At 40.3% G+C, this 19,018-nt stretch overlaps 1 protein-coding gene across 14 annotated transcripts in view; it reads right to left on the reverse strand.

Annotated features, from left to right (window-relative positions):
- Positions 1–19,018, reverse strand: part of PCDH7 (protocadherin 7) — a 922,726-nt gene that overhangs the window by 417,768 nt on the left and 485,940 nt on the right. Inside the window, exon 4 of one of the 14 annotated variants that reach the window (XM_033947873.1) lies at positions 1,608–1,728. The exons of the other annotated variants lie outside the window; for them this stretch is intronic. Coding sequence (XP_033803764.1) covers positions 1,652–1,728 — 77 coding nt within the window. The 3' untranslated portion in view covers positions 1,608–1,651. Of the gene's footprint in view, positions 1–1,607; positions 1,729–19,018 lie in introns of those variants that run through there. 14 annotated transcript variants of the gene reach the window in all.

Genomic DNA, 19,018 nt, shown 5'->3' on the forward strand with positions numbered 1-19,018 from the left:
AGCAAAGCACTTTATCCCTTATCTTTGCTGGCAACTTTAACCAAATACAAGATCCATGTTTGCACCATCTACTACACTGATGCAACTCTTTAAAACCCAATGGTGTCTGTACCTTTTTAACTCCTTATGGTTTGATAGATCCCTGGAGACTTTTGTAGCCTGTTGGGCAAAATTTCACAAGTCACTCTTTTTCAATAACAGGTTTCTTTCTTGTTTCTAAAGATGTACAGGGTCTTTTACTAAGGCGCACTAGCCTATTTAGCGCGTGCTAAATGCTAATGCATCCATAGAATATAATGGGTGGGTTAGCATTTAGCGCTCGCTAAATTGGCTAGCTCGTCATAATAAAAGACCCTCTTAGAATTAGCTGTAGAAGCTGCTAGCATTGCTTTGCCCCTGACATCTGACCATGCTGGTGTTAAGCATATTCTGTCTCGATTGGTCACTCAAAATTTATGTGCCCATTATGGTGATTCAATAACAATGGTCAACAACAAAAAAAGTTTTTCTTTGCTACTGAGAACTTAAGAAGTGTTCTTAGTTAATTTAATGACGCTAATTTCAGATCTGTAATTGAAATTCAGCCAGCAAGGCAGGTTTCTGAGATACACGTTACTTATTTTTTAGACAGTTTGCCATATTACCACAATATTGTGAGCATGAACTGTGTCCCACCAAACTTGTGTTAAGAAGCGTACTCTGAAAATAAACACGAGGGCAACAAGGAGACATGTAACAGCATATATTTACGCCTCTCTTAACTCCCCCAAAGTGATGTCAGCATGTTCAGAAATAATTGAGACACTTGCTTTTATGCTTGTACTGTACATTTGTCTCTCTTTGCAAGAACCAACAATAGTCTCCCTCCACTTCAAAATCACTGAGCTCTGGAACAACCTTACCTCCCCTCTTCGGAACTTGAGCTCTCTCCAAGTTTTCCGCAAACATCTGAAAACCTGGCTTTTCTCAAAAAATGTAAGTCTCCCTTCAACTTAGGAATCAAGGAAACTCTTATATCTTGGCATCCCAAGTCCTTTAAATTTTCTTCACACTTCTACCTCTAACCCTCTGTTGTAGTTCCTTCCTATTTCTCCTACTGTAAACCGCGTCGAGCTCTACAAACGTGGAGATGATGCGGTATACAAACCTAAGGATTAGATTAGATTAGATCATACTGGGATTGAACTTTCCCTGATATTTGCTTTCCATCACCTTGATATTTTGATGAAATCTTTCTCCATGCTCATCGCTGACATCACCAATATTGGGTGGGAAAAAGTTGAGGTGAGAATGTAAGAAGTGCATTTTAGGTGATATTCTGGTACCCATTAGCTGATATACTGTCAGCATGTTCTCCACAAGCTCAGCATAATTCTCTGATCTATGATTACCAAGAAAATTCTGAACAACCAGAACAAATGCTGCTGATTCAGCTGGGTTCAGCTTCTGTTTGAACGCATGTTCAAGATCAGTTCTCGGATTTTGGGTCTAACAAAAACACCTTCTTTGATTTTGGCTTCACTTTTATTGAAACCAAACAAATTTCTTAGATGCTGAAATGCATCACCATTTCTGTCCATTGCCTTGACAAAATTTTTCAGTAGACCCAGTTTTATGTGAAGTGCTTGAAGATAGATTTTCTCACGATGCTTCATATTGAATCTGCCAGGTACAAATTCATCTCAGTTTGGTCATTGTTTCTGCCTGTAGTGGTTGGCATCGTCATGACTGTTTCAAAGACACAAGAAGCACATGTATTTGGTGTACCCCAGTTGCAGACAAAACCAAACAAAATATACAAATTCACAGGTAGAAAAAGCAGCACAATCACTTTTTAGTATATACTGTAAACTTTCAAATTACTGGTCCATGTGACCTGTCCTAAAATGCTATATTGCATTACAGAAACAGTAAAATACCGATGCTTCACGAAAATGATATAAACACATACTGAAGCATACCTTAAAAACAGGAGGTGATAGATGAAAACTGTTCTCAGATGATTTAGAGTCAGCATGTGGCCCTTGTTAAGGTACAGTTAACAGAACTCCAGTAGCAAAATGCTTGTTGCCCAGTGTAATGGTTTGTTATATGATCCTATTTTCTTACACCATATTAATAAAAAATGCAGTGAATATTTTGAGGTTAACCTTGCTCCAGTTTCTGAGGGAGTCAAATGGAATGCCTTCAAAGCCACAATTAGATGGGAAATGATCACTTATACTATCAAAATTAATAAGGAAAGCTGTAAAAACTTGCAAGTACTGGAAGTTGAAATTAAGAAACTTGAAGCTGCCTTCTGAGCTGTCTTTATAGCACACTGGGACATAGCTTCCCTGATTGCTTAAACTTAAATTTCAATATAATTGTACAACTAGTGCAGTAACACATAAAAAGCTACATATTCAACAAGCTTCATATTATGCTGATAATAATAAAGCTGGTAGGGTACTAGCTAATTATTTTAAAGGGAAGAAGCATAGAAAACTTATTCATGCTATTAGAGACCCTTTTGGAAATACCCAGACTCAATAGAAGCAGATTGTTGATAGATTCTATGATTTTTATACACAGCTATACAAATCTAAGCTAATTGCTCTCCACATGATTATCAGCAGTTCTTTGTATCCATCTCAGGGAAAGCTCTATCTCCCCAAGCTAGAGAGGACTTAGAATGTCCTATTACAGTTAAAAAGATTAATGATACACTGAAATTGTTTCATTGTAATAAAACCCCAGGTGCAGATGGTTACATGGCTGAATTTTACAGAGCCTTTAAGCAGTGTTTAATCCCCAGATTGTTCCTTCTTTTCACTATCTAGACATGGGTACTATCACTGAAGCCATCACAATTGTATTGCCTAAACCTGGGCATCATCCTCTGGAAGTGGAAAACTACAGACTGTTTTCTTTTATTAATTTAGATGCAAAACTGTATTCTAAAAATGCTTGAGCACCTGAATAAATTCATGTAAACCGTTCTGAGCTCCCCTGGGAGAACGGTACAGAAAACTGAATAAATAAATAAATTAAATTAAATGTTTTAAGACAGATACCTCTAATTAAAGGAGCTAATATTGGTGAGCATACTTTCAATTTATCAGCTTATGCTGATGATGTACTCCTTTACCTTATAGAACAACTTGTCATGGAAAATACGAGAGGAAATGCAATTCTAGACTTAGTTCTACATGGACTACGGGGACCGGCACAGGGTATAGAAGTAGAAGGGACGCTAGGAAACAGTGATCACAACATGATCCACTTCAACCTAGACACAGGAACAATCCCTCATATGTTTCTTGGTATATTGGGAAATAGCACTACCTAGTTTTAGACTACTTGTACAAAGCCATGGTAACAATTCTCCCATGCCAGATGCACCAAAGTCCATAGGAATTGAATGGGCTCTGGTGCATTCGTCATGATGGAATTGCGGCATGATAACCTTTTCAGATCTGTTCATGATCCCTTCATAATCATCCCTAGCATTCTGTTCGCCCTTTTCGCCAGCGCCGCACATTACGTGGACAGTTTCATTGAATTGTCTACAAGCACTCCCAAGTCTCTTTCCTGGGGGCTCTCTCCAAGTATAGCACCGGACATCCTGTATTCGTAAATATGATTTTTGTTACCGACATGCATTACCTTGCACTTATCCACGTTGAACCTCATTTGCCATTTTGCAGCCCATTCCTCGAGCATATTTATGTCTCTTTGTAGGTCTTCGCAATCCTTCTGTGTCCTCACTACTCTGAATAACTTTGTATCGTCCGCAAATTTAATCACCTCACTCATTGTGCCAATTTCTAGGTCGTTTATAAATATGTTGAAGAGCACAGGCCCGAGCACTGAACCCTGCAGCACTCCACTCGTGACACTTTTCCAGTCCGAGTATTGTCCATTCACCCCACTCTCTGTTTCCTATCCGCCAATCAGTTTTTAATCCATGTGAATATATCACCTTCAATTCCATGGCTCACAATTTTTCGAAGTAGATGTTCATGCGTAACCTTGTTGAACACCTTCTGAAAATCTAGATATACAATATTGACTAGGTCACCCTTCTCTATCTGCCCATTTACTCCTTTGAAGAAGTGTAGTAAGTTTGTCAAGCAAGATCTTCCTTTGCTGAAGCTGTGCTGGCTGGTCCTCATCAGTCTGTGTCCGTCAAGGTAATCGATGATGCAGTCCTTTATTAGCGCCTCTACCATCTTTCCCGGTACCGAAGACAGACTCACCGGTCTGTAGTTTTCCAGATCTCCCTTCGAACCTTTCTTGAAGATTGGTGTAACATTCGCCACTTTCCAGTCTTCCAAAATCTTTCCTGATTTGATCGACAGATTTGCTATTAGTTGGAAAGTTCCGCTATAACCACTTTCAGTTCCTTGATTACCCTCAGGTGGATGCTGTCCGGTCCCGGGTATTTTTCATTTTTAAGCCTATCAATCTGTCTGCATACCTCCTCTAGACTGACCGTCGTCCCTGTCAGTTCCCCGTCTTCATTTCCTGTGTCTAGCCTGTCGGCTTCCGGTGTATTGCAAATAAATAAGGTACTAAATAGATCCATGCAAATAAATAAGGTATCTATTTAGTACCTTATTTATTTGCATAGTTTGCACATTCTGGATCAAATGATGTATGAGGCAGTGCTTATTTAGTTTTTCAAGTTGCTAATAAACACCCTCCTAGGTGAACATTTTGTAGTATATATATGGCTTACCTGAAATCAGTTCACATGCTCAGATGGCAATCAACCATTAGCACACTTTCAGTATAATCAGGGAAAGATTGCATGAACATGTAAATGATGTGCCTTGTGACTCGTCAAAATGATGCATCTATATAAAATGGTGCAGTACATCAGCAAAATAAAGAAGCCTTATGGAAAAATCTAGAACTTCCAATTTCTAATGGTTTTCTTTGATACCTTTTACACTCATTAATCTTGCTAAAACTGAAAACAAGCCAGATAATACTGGAAAAAAAAAAGACTGATGCAAAGATAAAAATAGCCTTACTGGGTCAGAACAATGGTCCATCTCACCCAGTAGCCCATCTTCACGGTGGCCAATCTAGATCACTAGTATCTGGCAAAAACACAAATAGTAGCAACATTCCAAGCTACTGATCCAGGTCAAGCAGTGGCTTCCTCCATGTCTTTTTAATAACAGACTATGGACTTCTCCTCCAGGAAATTGTCCAAAGCTTTCTTAAAACCAGCTACGTTAACCACTCTTACTCCAACTTCTCTCAACACGTTAACTATTCTCTGAGTGAAAAATATTTCCTCCTAATGGTTTTAAGTATTTCCCTGTAACTTCATCGAGTGTCCCCTAGTCTCTGTAATTTTTGACAAAGTAAAAAAAAAATTGATCCACTTGTACCTGTTCTACTACTCAGGATTTTGTACCCTTCAATCATATCTCCCCTCAGCTTTCTCTTTTCCAATCTGTAGAGCCTTAACCTTTTTAGTCTTTCCTCATACGAGAGGAGTTTCATCTATTTTATCATCTCGGTTGTTCTTCTTTGAATGTTTTCTAGTTCCAATACATCTTTCTTGAGATAAGGTGACCAGATTTAGCAAAGACACATGGTTTTCATCCATTATAGCTGAATGAGTATACTCATATTTTGCACATGAACAATGGTATGTTAAGCAAATGACAGAATATTTTTGAAATATGGGTTTTGAAATATGAGTTAGTTCACTTAATTTATGTTGTACTATTTCACAGTGTGCTACATAAAAAAAACAACCAAAAGTTATTGCACATTCAAATCCAAATAAGAGTAAGCTTCTGATGTCATACAATTTATCTTGAAACAGCTAAATTCCGTAGAATGGATAATGTCTAGTACAATATGCTGACGGTAGAATAATTTAGCATGGCTTTGGAATCACTATCTTTTCTATTTTTAGTCAATTAATCTATTTTACTTCACACTGCCAAATTTTTAATGTATTGTTGAAATGTGGAGTCTCAGAAAATGCTGACTGCTGCATCCTTTTTTCACTTCTATTCATCATGTTTGCCAGCTTCCTGAGCACAGTGAAAGATCTAACTTTGGTGGGTCAATATGATTTAATTTCCGGAGAGGTAGAAAGAATTGAGATATTAACAATGTATGTACAGTGAGATTTTAGTACACAATTTATTTTTGCATTACACTATGCAAATAAACAGGTAAGCCAAAGGAAAATGACAGTGCTTGACACATCTAAGAGGGGAAGTTATCAACATGGGCTATTGTGAAGATGGGTTATTTTACCATGAGCTGTGCTATTTTAGTAAAAGGTCTGATTTTAGTTCTTATCTTTCTCAGTGGCTTAAAGTACAACAAGTATTTCCCTATTTCCAGAGGATTCATAATCTGTTTGTATAAGAGGTAGGTCCTGCCAATCCAATCTCATCAGCTTCTTTGACTGGGTAACAAAACAGCTAGACTTGGGAGAATCCATGGACGTCGTATACCTAGACTTCAGCAAAGCTTTCAATAGTGTCCCGCATCGCAGGCTGTTGAGCAAGATGAAATCAATGGGGCTGGGAGAAACACTAACTATATGGGTCAATGACTGGCTGAGTGGCAGACTTCAGAGGGTGGTAGTTAACGGTACCCTCTCTAAAACATCGGAGGTGACCAGTGGAGTACCGCAGGGCTCAGTCTTGGGCCCGCTCCTTTTCAACATATTCATAGGGGACCTAACTCAGGGGCTTCAAGGTAAGATAACGTTATTCGCTGACGATGCCAAACTATGCAATATAGTGAGAGACGGCAATTCACCCGATAGTATGACACAGGACCTACATTTGTTGGAGCTTTGGTCCTCGACCTGGCAGCTGGGCTTCAATGCTAAGAAATGCAAGATCGTGCACCTTGGCAGCAGAAATCCGTGCAGAACTTACACCTTGAATGGTGAGACCTTAGCTAGAACTTCAACAGAATGAGACTTGGGAGTGATCATCAGCGCAGAAATGAAAACTGCTGATCATGTGGAGAAGGCTTCATCTAAGGCAAGATAGTTGTTAGGTTGCATCTGCAGGAGTTTCCATCAGCTTGAAGCCTAAAGTCATAATGCCATTATACAGAACCATGGTGAGATCTTATTTGGAATACTGTGTGCAATTCTGGAGTCCACACTACCGAAAAGATGTGCTGAGAGTAGAGTCGGTGCAACGGATGGCCACCAGGATGGTCTCGGGGCTCAAGGATCTATCGTATGAGGAAAGGCTGAAAAATTTGCGGCTGTACTCACTCGAGGAACGTAGGGAGAGAGGAGACATGATCGAGACGATTAAGTATATTACCGGCCTTATTGAGATGGAAGAAGAGATTCTCTTTCTCAAAGGACCCTCAGCCACAAGAGGGCATCTGCTCAAACTCAGGGGCGGGAAATTTCATGGCGACACCAGGAAATATTTCTTCACCGAGAGAGTGATTGATCCTTGGAACGAGCTCCCGGTGCAGGTGATCGAGGCAAACAGCGTGCAAGAATTTAAGAGCAAATGGGATGCTCATGTGGGATCCCTTAGAGGGTTAAGCCAAGAGAACCTGTCACCAGGAGTGGGATCCCTAGGATAGTAGACTTGGGGGTGGGTCAGTAGAGTGGGCAGACCTGATGGGCTATGGCCCTTATCTGCCGTCATCTTCTATGTTTGTATGAGGTAAAGGAGGGGTAAATGACTGGCTCAAAATGTCAAGAAGTGGGAGTGGGATTTGAACCTGACTTCCCTGGTTCTCAGCAAGGTTCTGAAAGGATTAAGGAGTAGACTATGGTACGATGAGAAAGGTTATATAATAGGGGGAAAATATCTTCTGGTATTTGCAAATCAAGACCACTCATGGGCCAAAACATCAAAAGAATGAAAACAATATCCTTTTACCTCTCATCTCAGGCAAGAACAGGCACATATAGTATGATACTTGCACACAAACTTTTAGAGCCCTATTTGTAAGTAATTATATTGATGTCAGTATTTCTATGAAAATATTCAAGGGATATTGCCAGGTACTTGTGACCTGGATTGGTCACTATTGGAACCAGAATACTGGGGCTTGATATTGCTGCCATCTGAGTAAGTCTTGTGCCTCAGAATGGTATCTCTGCCCCCTAACGTCAGTATCACAGGACTACCAGTAGGGGGCAGTGATGTCATTTTGAGGATGAGATGCAGAATGAAATAGAGAATAATATGGTGGGGATGGAGAGAGGGAATAACATGTAGATGGGGGTCAAAAAGACATGATTTTGTTTGGATACAATGGGGGATGTCGGGAAGGTGTGCTGCCACAGGAATGACATGCAGGATTTATTTATTTTAAGATCAGCACTACTTGGCTGATGGTAGCACCAAAGCACTTACCACCTCCTCTTGAGATGGTGATAATTGCAGCGGCAACCCTATCATCAGTTCAGACAGCTAGCAGACAGTATTATACTGCATACCACCTGTCAGGTGAGCCCACTCCCTGCTTTGTCCCTGACATGCCCATTGACATGGTAGACAGTTAGGGCCTGATTCTATAAATGGCACCCAGTGGTGCCCAACTCCTTAGCACCATTCGGTATGCTTGCCAATCAACCACTAGGAATTGTTTATAGAACCGCACCTAACTCAGGTGGAGAACAGGCATGGTACCCGCACCTACCTGAAAAGTAGGCGTGGTTAGGGTGGAGAATAAACATAGTATTCATTAGGCGTCGGACATCATCATAATGTTAGGTGCCAGTATATTAGGCCAGGGTTTTCCTGGCCTAATTTACCAGCATCTAACACAGATACCTACTGATGCCTAAGCCATACTATGCCTATTCACTGCCCCTAGCCATGTCTACTTTTTGGGTAGGGTGTAGGCATCACACTGAGTTCCAAGTGGAACGCATCAGAGGAAAGGCCCTGCCAGGGCTGGCCATGAGCAGTTTGTTTTGAGGCTGCCTCCTGCTGACTGGCTGCACTCGGGTAAGGAAGGGAGAGAAGGAGGGAGTGAGGGAACAGAGTTTGCGACTCTGGACCGCGCCTGATTCTGCCACTGTGGGGATGGAGGGAGGGCTTTGAGGCTCAGGACCACTGTCGCGCTGATGATTCGGGACAAGGTTTCTAACATACTCTCAATTAACCAGAAAAAAAGTTAGCCGATATCCACCAATCCTCATGGTTGCCAGATAACTGAGATTCTACTGAACCCATTTGGCTGGTTATTCAATAATATTCAGCCTTTTATGTGGGTCTATCTGGCTATGTTCCTTAGTAGGCCAAGCAATGAAAATCAGAGTTGAATGGCTATATCACGCAGCATAGCCAGTCACTGGGCTGCTGGCAAGTCTGATATTCAATGGGAGAAAGCCAGTTATCTTGATTGATAGCTAAATAGGACTTAGACAGCTGGGGGCCGTTTCCAGCCAGTTAAGTCATAAGAACATAAGCAGTGCCTCCGCTGGGTCAGACCAGAGGTCCATCATGCCCAGCAGTCTGCTCACGAGGCGGTCCATCAGGTCCAGGACCTGTGTAGTAATCCTCTATCCATACCCTTCTATCCCCTTTTCCTTCAGAAATTTGTCCAATCCCTTCTTGAACCCCAATACCGTACTCTGTCCTATCACGCCCTCTGGAAGCGTATTCCAGGTGTCCACCACCCGTTGGGTGAAGAAGAACTTCCTAGCATTGGTTATGAATCTGTCCCCTTTCAATTTCTCCGAATGCCCTCTCGTTCTTGTAGTTTTCTAAAGTTTGAAGAATCTGTCCCTCTTCACTTTTTCTATGCCCTTCATGATCTTGTAAGTCTCTATCATATCTCCTCTAAGTCTCCGTTTCTCCATGGAAAAGAGACCCAGTTTCTCCAGTCTTTCAGCGTATGAAAGGTTTTCCATACATTTTATTAAACGTGTCGCTCTCTTCTGAACCCTCTCGAGTATCGCCATATCCTTCTTAAGGTAATGTAATATAAGGTTTATAAGGTGTATAAACAGATGTCCCACATTTTTGGCCATCACATATATTCTCCCTATAAAATGGGAAAAACACATTTGCATATTCGGCCTGTCCTAATCACACCTTATCCATGCCCCCTTGAAATTTCTGTCCCACATGTGAAAAGAGCAGCTTTCTAAAATCACTATTAATTATCTGCCTCTCAATCCAAATATTCGGAAATATAAGACAAAGACAACTTATGCATTCTCGTGATTATTGTTTATGGGTCAGATGCTGGAATTCTTGGAGGTATGTGTAGAAAGTGCTGGATTAAACATGGGGTATGGCCCATCAAATTACATCCATACTTCCATGTGTTTTATTCTTACATTTCCAGTTTTCAGCCCAATCTCAAAATATTTTAAACTACTCTTTTTCAATGTTGCTTATCGTGCATATGAAAACCTCAGATTTTAGAAAATGTAAGTGCTTTTGCGGAGTTATAAATATTTAAAGCTGTTATTTCTTTATATTTAAAATTATATATGAGATTTGCAGCTACTCAATCAAAGCAGCTGCCTTTTTTTTCAAGGATTTCTCACTTTCAGAGTAACAATTCCTTGCTTGAGTTGGCTTAGATACATCTAGATAAATGTGTAGCCTGTGACCTTTACAGTCAATTCTATATATATTTTTTTTCTTTTTTGTCACAGTAAGCAGGGGTTCCTTATCTGATGCCGTCAAAAGAATGACAATCACAGTGGAATGCATTCAGTTTATCTTTGAGACACTTAATTTATACTTGCATTTCAGATAGCCTAACAATCTTCCAGCTCTTTTCAGTTCTCTTATCCATAACAAACTCTTGCTTTGAACAATTTTTCAGGAATTCACATTGGGGTCAATGTAAAGTACAGTAGTTTTAGTTTTGGGAGTCTTGCCTTTCTCCCTGTAATGTAGTACTCAATGCATGTTATAACATATGGAGAAAAACATAAGACTAAACTGCATGTTAATATATACGAACATTGCACTCCATGCACATAAATATCAACTGATATTAATGAGATGCAAATGAAGGATGCATTGCCACCAACAGTGATGTACATGAGTAAAAAAAAGTAAAGGGTCATGGATTTGATGTGCTGCCTTTCTAGGTTTACACTTACAGTACTCCCCTGAAATTCACGGGAATTCCGTTCTAGGAACCCCCGCAAATTTTGAATAATCGCAAATGTGTTTTTTTGCCTATCAAAAGGCAGGGGAGGCATGAGACGGCAGCTAGAGTGCCGGCGGGTGAAGAAAATCACTCGCGGTTTGCTACGACTGCCTCTTTCTGTAGTAAAGTCAGGCTACACCAATCAGGAGCTGCTTTGACACGCAGCTCCTGATTGGAGTAGCCCGATTTCACTACAGGAAGAGGCGGTCGGTGCATACCATGAATTAGTAAGTTGCAATTCGCGAACCACAAATGAGTGGGGGAACACTGTACTATATGCAGGTTCTTTTTCATTCCTTTTGGGCTCACAATCTAATTTTTGCACATGGAGGCAAGGGGGGGGGGGGTTAAGTGACTTGTAGTAACTTAAATTAATACTTCTTACAGAGGAAAAAGATCTCAGTGAATGGGACAGACTGCAATGCTAATAGCTTTGCAGTACTGCTAACCCATATCTAAATTCAATCATAGGTCAGAAAACCTCCAGTGATTAATGTCTAACAAAAACTGCTCAGTAATAATAACACTACTTATCTTGTGTCCCTACAGAGTGTCTTCATTTCATCAATGGCTTCTTCATGGAAATTGAACGGCTGTGCACACTATTGTATGTTACGCAATAACAAATTTATTTCCATGCCAGACTCAGGAGTATTCTTCCCTGAGTTAAGTGTCTTGCCCAGGGTCACAAGGAGTTGTGGTAGGTTTAAATTCAAAAGTTGAATGGTGTCATTTTTTCTAAATGATACCGTCATTTTTTTGAATGGAATTATGTTTTCTGAAACTGTCTTGTCAGCCATAAGATATCTGAACCACCTCTGTTCAGTTATGATTGGCTCCTTTTAGAAAGAGTAGGAAGTTCATTCATTTAAACGTCGGCGTGTAGCAGCCATCTTTGCATGGGCAAATTATGAGGACGGAGGTGTGCCAGTGAGCTAAATGAAGTTATAAACATAAAGTGCATCAGTATGGCATGTAATTTGAACTGTTTATTTTTTGGCGATTATTCTCACATGTCCTGTCCCGGATAAACCCTGAAGCAGCCGCAAAGTGAAACAGTTGGCCTATCATTGGTTGGGTGGACTGTGGGGTTTGCTCCAAATGCCAGAAAGATAAGTTTGGCACATTTACTAAATCGCTGTACAAATTAAATGACTGTTTAAATTGTGAGTGCAGCATTTTGCCATAGAGGTTTTTTCTGCCGTTGAAGGGTTTTCCTCTATAACAGGGTTCCAAGGCTTTTCCTCCGTTTAAATAATAGCTTTATTCAACTTTTTATTTAGCTATTTGAACTCAGCTTCTTTTCAAAGTGATATGCACACAGCATTTTGGACTATAGTTGATATAAATATTGCTGGTGCTGAATTTTTCAAAATTAAACCTAGTTCTCCAGGTTCTCAGCCCACTGCATGGACTATAAAGCTCCTCCTCCACACATATGAAAGTATGTGGACTAATGGCAACAGTAATGCATAAACAAAACTATACCTCTATGAAGCATATTATATTTTGTGCACTTTAACTTGCATATTCTTCACTGCCTTAACAGGTAAGGAGCCATGCTATATTCTGTTACGTCCCATGACCTCATTAGCATAAATTTGGTATTAACAGTAATACATGCATATTTATGCAGGATAATATATTAACCAATTGTGACAGATAGCACATGCATTTAACACATGTTTAATACTGTGTGATAGATGAAAAAAAGTTCAACTTATCTTAGTTGATGGCCAGAGTTTCACTATTCAGCTGCCTCAGGGTGTAACGTATCCAATCAAACTGAAACTAGAATCAAAACTTAAAATTAAAACTGGACCAGTATATGTCTTCTTAAGACATCAGTAAAAACCAGAGCAAGACATACCTTTTGTTCGGACGCTGGACGCGTCTCCTACATCCAAAGATGGCTTCGCGGAGTTCATACTGGATTTAAATACTCCCCGTCTGTTGTCATCGACACCGGAAGTATCAACGCATCAGTGCTCTGACGCTATTGAAGATGCAGAAATACCATATCCTCCTGTTCACTGACACGAGGAAGGAGAAAAGCTGAATGTGAGAGTGAGGAAACCCATTCACCTGTGTGTTGAGTTTCTAAAGTGACTAGATCCTTTGTATTCCTTTTGCCCCATTCTAATCTTTTATGTAGTTGCTTAAATCTTCTTTTTGGGGTTTTAATTTTAGGTGAATAGGTTTTCTCACTCTCACGTTCAGCTTTTCTCCTTCCTCGTGTCGGTGAACAGGAGGATATAGTATTTCTGTGTCTTCAATAGCGTCAGAGCACTGACGCGTTGATACTTCCGGTGTCGATGACAACACACCGGGAGTATTTAAATCCAGTCTGAACTCTGCGAAGCCATCTTTGGATGTAGGAGACGCGTCCAGCGTCCGAACAAAAGGTATGTCCTGCTCTGGTTTTTACTGATGTCTTAAGAAGACATATACTGGTCCAGTTTTAATTTTAAGTTTTGATTCTGGTTTCAATTTGATCGGATACGTTACACCCTGAAGCAGCTGAATAGTGAAACGCTGGCCATCGTCGGTGTACCTATCATCTAAGATAAGTTGAACTTTTTTCATCTATCACACAGTATTTTTCATTATACTTTAACTCAGTGCAGTGTTTGTTTAATGTAAAGGAGGTTTTTTAGCCAGTGAGGTGAACGCTCCACCACCGCTATTCCATCATTGTGGAGGTGGGAAGGCCCTTGTCTGAGGCTTTTTCCTCCGTTTGAAATTGACATTCCAACCTGCACTGTGTTTCTAACATACCAACAGACATTGTGCATCTCACCATTGTGGTTTTATTGAATTAGAACATAAGAATTGCCATCTCTGGATCAGACCCTGAGTCTATCAAGTCCGGTAATCCGCACACGCTGAGTACCCGCCAGGTGTACCCTGACATTGTTTTAGTCCTCATATCACTGTATGCTTCTCAAGGGAGATGTGCATCTAATTTACCCTTACCCATATCACTCTATGCCACTCTTAAGGAAATGTGCATCTAGTTTACCTTTAAATCCTAGAACGGTGGATTCTGCAATTACTTCCTCTGGGAGAGCATTCCAGGTATCCACCACTCGCTGTGTGAAATAGAACTTCCTGATATTCGTCCTGGACCTGTTCCCCCTCAGCTTCAGTCTATGTCCTCTTGTCCGTGTCACCTTGGACATTGTAAATAACTGCTTTCCCTACTCCATTTTGTCGAATCCTTTCAGTATTTTGAAAGTCTTGATCAGATCCCCTCGCAGTCTCCTCTTCTCAAGGGAGAACAATCCCAGTCTCCTAAGTCGTTCCTCGTAGTCCAGGTTCTCCATACCTTTCACTAGCTTCGTTGCTTGTCTCTGCACCCTCTCTAGCAGTTTCATATCCTTCTTTAGGTATGGAGACCAATGCTGGACGCAGTATTCCAGGTGCGGTCTGACTATGGCTCTGTAGAGCGGTATTATAACTTTCTCTGATCTACTCGTAATTCCCTTTTTATCATGCCTAGCATTCTATTTGCTTTCGTCGCCACCGCCGCACATTGCGCCGACGGTTTCAGGGTCCTATCTATCAGTACACCCAGGTCTTTTTCCTGTTCGGTCTTTCCCAGAGTTACACCTGACATACTATACTTGTGATCTTTATTTTTTCTGCCTAAATGCATTACTTTGCCTTTTTTCCACATTAAAATTCATCTGCCATTTATCTGCCCACTTCTTTAATTTATTCAAGTCTCTCTGGAGTTCCTCGCTGTCCTTCTGCGATCTGATTGCCCGGCATAGCTCTGTGTCATCTGCAAACTTGATGATTTCACTGGATGTTCCTTCTTCTAGGTCATTTATGAAAATATTAAATAAGATGGGTCCAAGTACCGAGCCCTGGGGTACACCGCTAGTCACTTTTTCACATTCTGAGAACTTTCCATTTATGCCCACTCTCAGTTTTCTGTTCTCTAGACATTTGCCTATCCATCTTAGTATATCTCCTTCTATTCCATGGCCTTGTAATTTCCTGAGAAGTCTTACATGTGGAACCTTGTTGAATGCTTTCTGAAAGTTCAAGTATACAATATCCACCAGTTCTCCACTATCAATTTGTCTGTTCACTGTCTCAAAAAACTGAAGTAGGTTCATCAAACATGATTTCCCTTTCCTGAACCCATGTTATGTTGACTGGCTCTCATCAGGTCGTGTGTGTCTAGGTGCCAGACTATGCTATCTTTGATCAGCGCCTCAACCATCTTTCCAGGGACAGATGTGAGATTCACAGGTCTGTAGTTGCCTGGCACTCCTCTCGATCCTTTTTTAAATATCGTCGTGACGTTCGCTATCTTCCAGTCTTCCGGTATCTGTCCTGTTTTGATTGACAGGTTGGCAAGTTTTTGCAATAGTTCTCCGATTTCAAATTTCAGTTCTTTTAGGATTCTCAGATGAATTCCGTCCGGTCCAGGAGATTTATCACTTTTAAGTTTGTCGATCTGGTGGTAAATCTGGTCCAAGTCCATTTCTACTGTGGTGAGGCTGTCCTGAACGATTCCCTTGAACACTTTCACTGTGCCAGGTATTGCTGTGGTGTCTTCCTTTGTAAAGACAGACGCAAAGAAGGAATTCAGTCTGTCTGCAATTTGTTTGTCATCCTTGACACACCCTTTTCCTCCTAGGTCATCCAGCAGTCCCACCGCCTCCCGTGCGGGTTTTTTCCTTTTTACGTATCTAAAAAAGGGCTTGAAATTTTTGGCCTCTCACGCTATTTTCTCCTCGTAGACCTTTTTTGGCAACCCTCACCACCTTGTGACATTTTTTCTGATCATCTCTATGTTTGTTCCAAGCTTTGGATGTTTTTGTGCGTTTCCACATCTTAAAGGAGTCCTTTTCATTTATGGCTTCCTTCACCTCTTTGGTAAGCCACGCCGGCTCTCTTTTGCCTTTGGTTTTCTTTACTTTGGACATCCGCATAATGTAGAGGCTTTGTGCTTCCGTGATAGTATTTTTCAGTAGGGACCATGCCTGTTTTCCACCATGCCTATCTTTTTCTTGATCCGTTTTTTCACCATGGCTCTCATGCTGTCGTATCTTCCCTTTTTAAAGTTTAAAGTCGTGGTTGAGGTTTTGGTACATTTTCCTTTCCCGACATCAAGTTGGTTTTTCACATTATCCGAGTTTTTTGGTCATCTTAACGGTAGCCCATGTTGATAACTTTTTCTCTTAGACAATGCCTTTGAATATCTGCTCTGATCACTGCAGCACTAACTGGTTAAGAATAGTGTTCTCTTAGTCTTCCGTGGCTGGTGTCATGATTGTTGCAGCTGTCCGGGTCTCACCGCATCTAGGTAGGTAGAAACAGCATTTCAGCCTGAAGAAAGCCATAGCATGATGGCTGAAACATCAGTTCTACCTACCCAGAAGTGGTTAAACTCGTACAAATGCAACAATCATAGTGCCAGGGTGGTTTGAGAGGTGGAAAGGTGCAAAAAGGCTGTGTTACGTTAATTGGGTAACTCTATGGGTACAATATCACAGACTTAGGGGTACTCAGTCATCTAACAAATCCATAACCCCCTAACAACTAACAATGCTATCCACTAAATAGGGTTGCTGTGTATATTCAGTATTCCTCAATACGGTGAGCACGGAGGAAATGTGCCGAATTGAGAGAAGTTTGTAATGCTTTCATAAGAACATGCCTTACTGGGTCAGAGCGATGGTCCATCAAGCCCAGTAGCCCATTCTCACGGTGGCCAATCCAGGTCACTACTACCTGGCCAAAACCCAAGGAGTAGTAATATTTCATGCTACCGATCCAGGGCAAGAAGTGGCTTGCCCCATGTCTTTCTCAATAACAGACTATGGACTTTTCCTCCAGGAAATTGTCCTTTCTTAAGCTTTTATGCCCTGACGCAGCTTCAGCGAAATGCTGACTGGCCACCGTTGGCTTCGGTTTTCTTTTGTACTTGTACTTCTAGTAAAGAAAGAAGATTATTGACCATAGTGACCCACGGAGAAGTAACCCACGGGCTTGATGGACCATTGGTCTGACCCAGTAAGGCTATTCTTATGTTCTTATGTATATATATATATATATAAGGATGTGTGCACATGCTGTGGGTGTGTATATGACAATATTCCATCTAAGCATTGACCCATAAATACTACCTATTTTGCATACTGCTTATTTGTAAGGGAGTACACATAGGTGTGGTTCCCACATATAGGTACATGAACTTACACCAGCTCTATGGAATTACGTTTGTACTCTATAATGGAACTTGGGTGTTTTGATCACATTATAGTACAGAGTCTTAGGCCCTGATTTTATTACCTTCTAAGTGCGGGACTTGACTGACATTCCATCTGCTCCACTATGGCAATTCTTATGTTCTTATGGAGTAGATGCCTACCTTGAAGTGAAAGGCGCTTAACACATTAGGTTCCAATCCGCTAATTTAATATTTTCTTCATTGCTTATAAATGGTGCTTTTCAATTAACAGTGCCAATTAAGTCTAATTGAATAATTAAATTATGTATCTATGTTGGCTAGGCATGTCAATTTAGGCATTTAACTTCAGGTACCATTTATAGAATCAGTGCTTTACTGCACAGCTTTGGACCTAAATGGAAGCATTCGGTTATAAAATTACCCCCTGAAAATCTTCCCCATTGCCATTTACTATTTATGCTTTTAACTTTAGGAGTTTAGTGAAATTCTGAATAAAAATGTAGGCATTCAGCCTAGCAAATTTTCAGAGGATTAATTTACTGTAGAAACATAATTCTCAATGTTAGGAGCATAAATCCTTTGACTATTGGGTTCCTTGCTTTTTGAATACCATTATCAATGGAAGCCTGTCAAATATTTAAATGTCAATATGCTCTTATGCTAATATGTCCTAGTCTGTTGTTTGTATTTTTAATCCCTCTATTTTTATCTTTGTTATAACCTATTGTAAACCGCCTAGATGTAATGATAAGCGAGATATCAAATACATAATGAACTTGAAGTGTGTCAATCATATTTAGACTTGTTTCTCCAGCAAGAAAAGAAAGGAATGGGTCAGTGGGTCAAGGGCTAGTGGACTGAATGGGATGCACAAATAAATGAGCTAGATAGGGCATGAATCTGTTTATTCAATATATAATATACTGTATGTTATAAGTAGGGGCCTACCTACTGAAGCTCAATTTCAAATATTACTTCACACGTCAATTAGATTGGTCAGTTAAAAGGAGAATGCATGGAAATGGTGTTCCCTTAGTTAGCAAGGCGGTTGAATGCTTAGAAACAGTATTCTCTTTGTAAAAGGTCTAAGAATCCAAGTAGTAACATATGTAAGACTTACTAAAATAATCACCATTGTTTATATTCAATATATTAAGTGCCATAAAATTGATGGATCACAGGTCACTGGATAATGGGTGAAAATGGGTCATTGGCTAATTCTGTGACTCATTGCTTGCCATGCCAGCAGATACATTTTAAGTGTCTTAAGCAAATTCATGCTGCAAATCTTTGTATCATTTCAGAAGCACTTTTATAAATTGTTTTCTTCTTACTCTTTGCATGATGGTGCCCATCTGAAGTGCTTTTTTTTTTTTTTTTTCCTATAGACGTGCAATAGGAAGAAAGTTTTAATGAATCAGGTGGAATGTGAAAACAAAAAAATGAGGAAAAATTTCACTCAATAAAACTAGATAAACTCGAACAAAACTGAGAGCAAAATGATAAGCCTTCTTAAACAGGTATGTTTGGAAAAAACAAAACAAAGAAAAAGGACCTCAAACACCCAGATACAGCTAAACAGTTCTCATCTTTACTTAGGTTATGAGCACTATCATGGGTCCAAAAAAACCTTGCTATTTTTATTTTTTCAATACTTTACCTTCTGTGCAAACA

Source organism: Geotrypetes seraphini, chromosome 1 (genome assembly GCF_902459505.1).
Source record: "Geotrypetes seraphini chromosome 1, aGeoSer1.1, whole genome shotgun sequence".
Taxonomy (NCBI): Eukaryota; Metazoa; Chordata; class Amphibia; order Gymnophiona; family Dermophiidae; genus Geotrypetes; species Geotrypetes seraphini.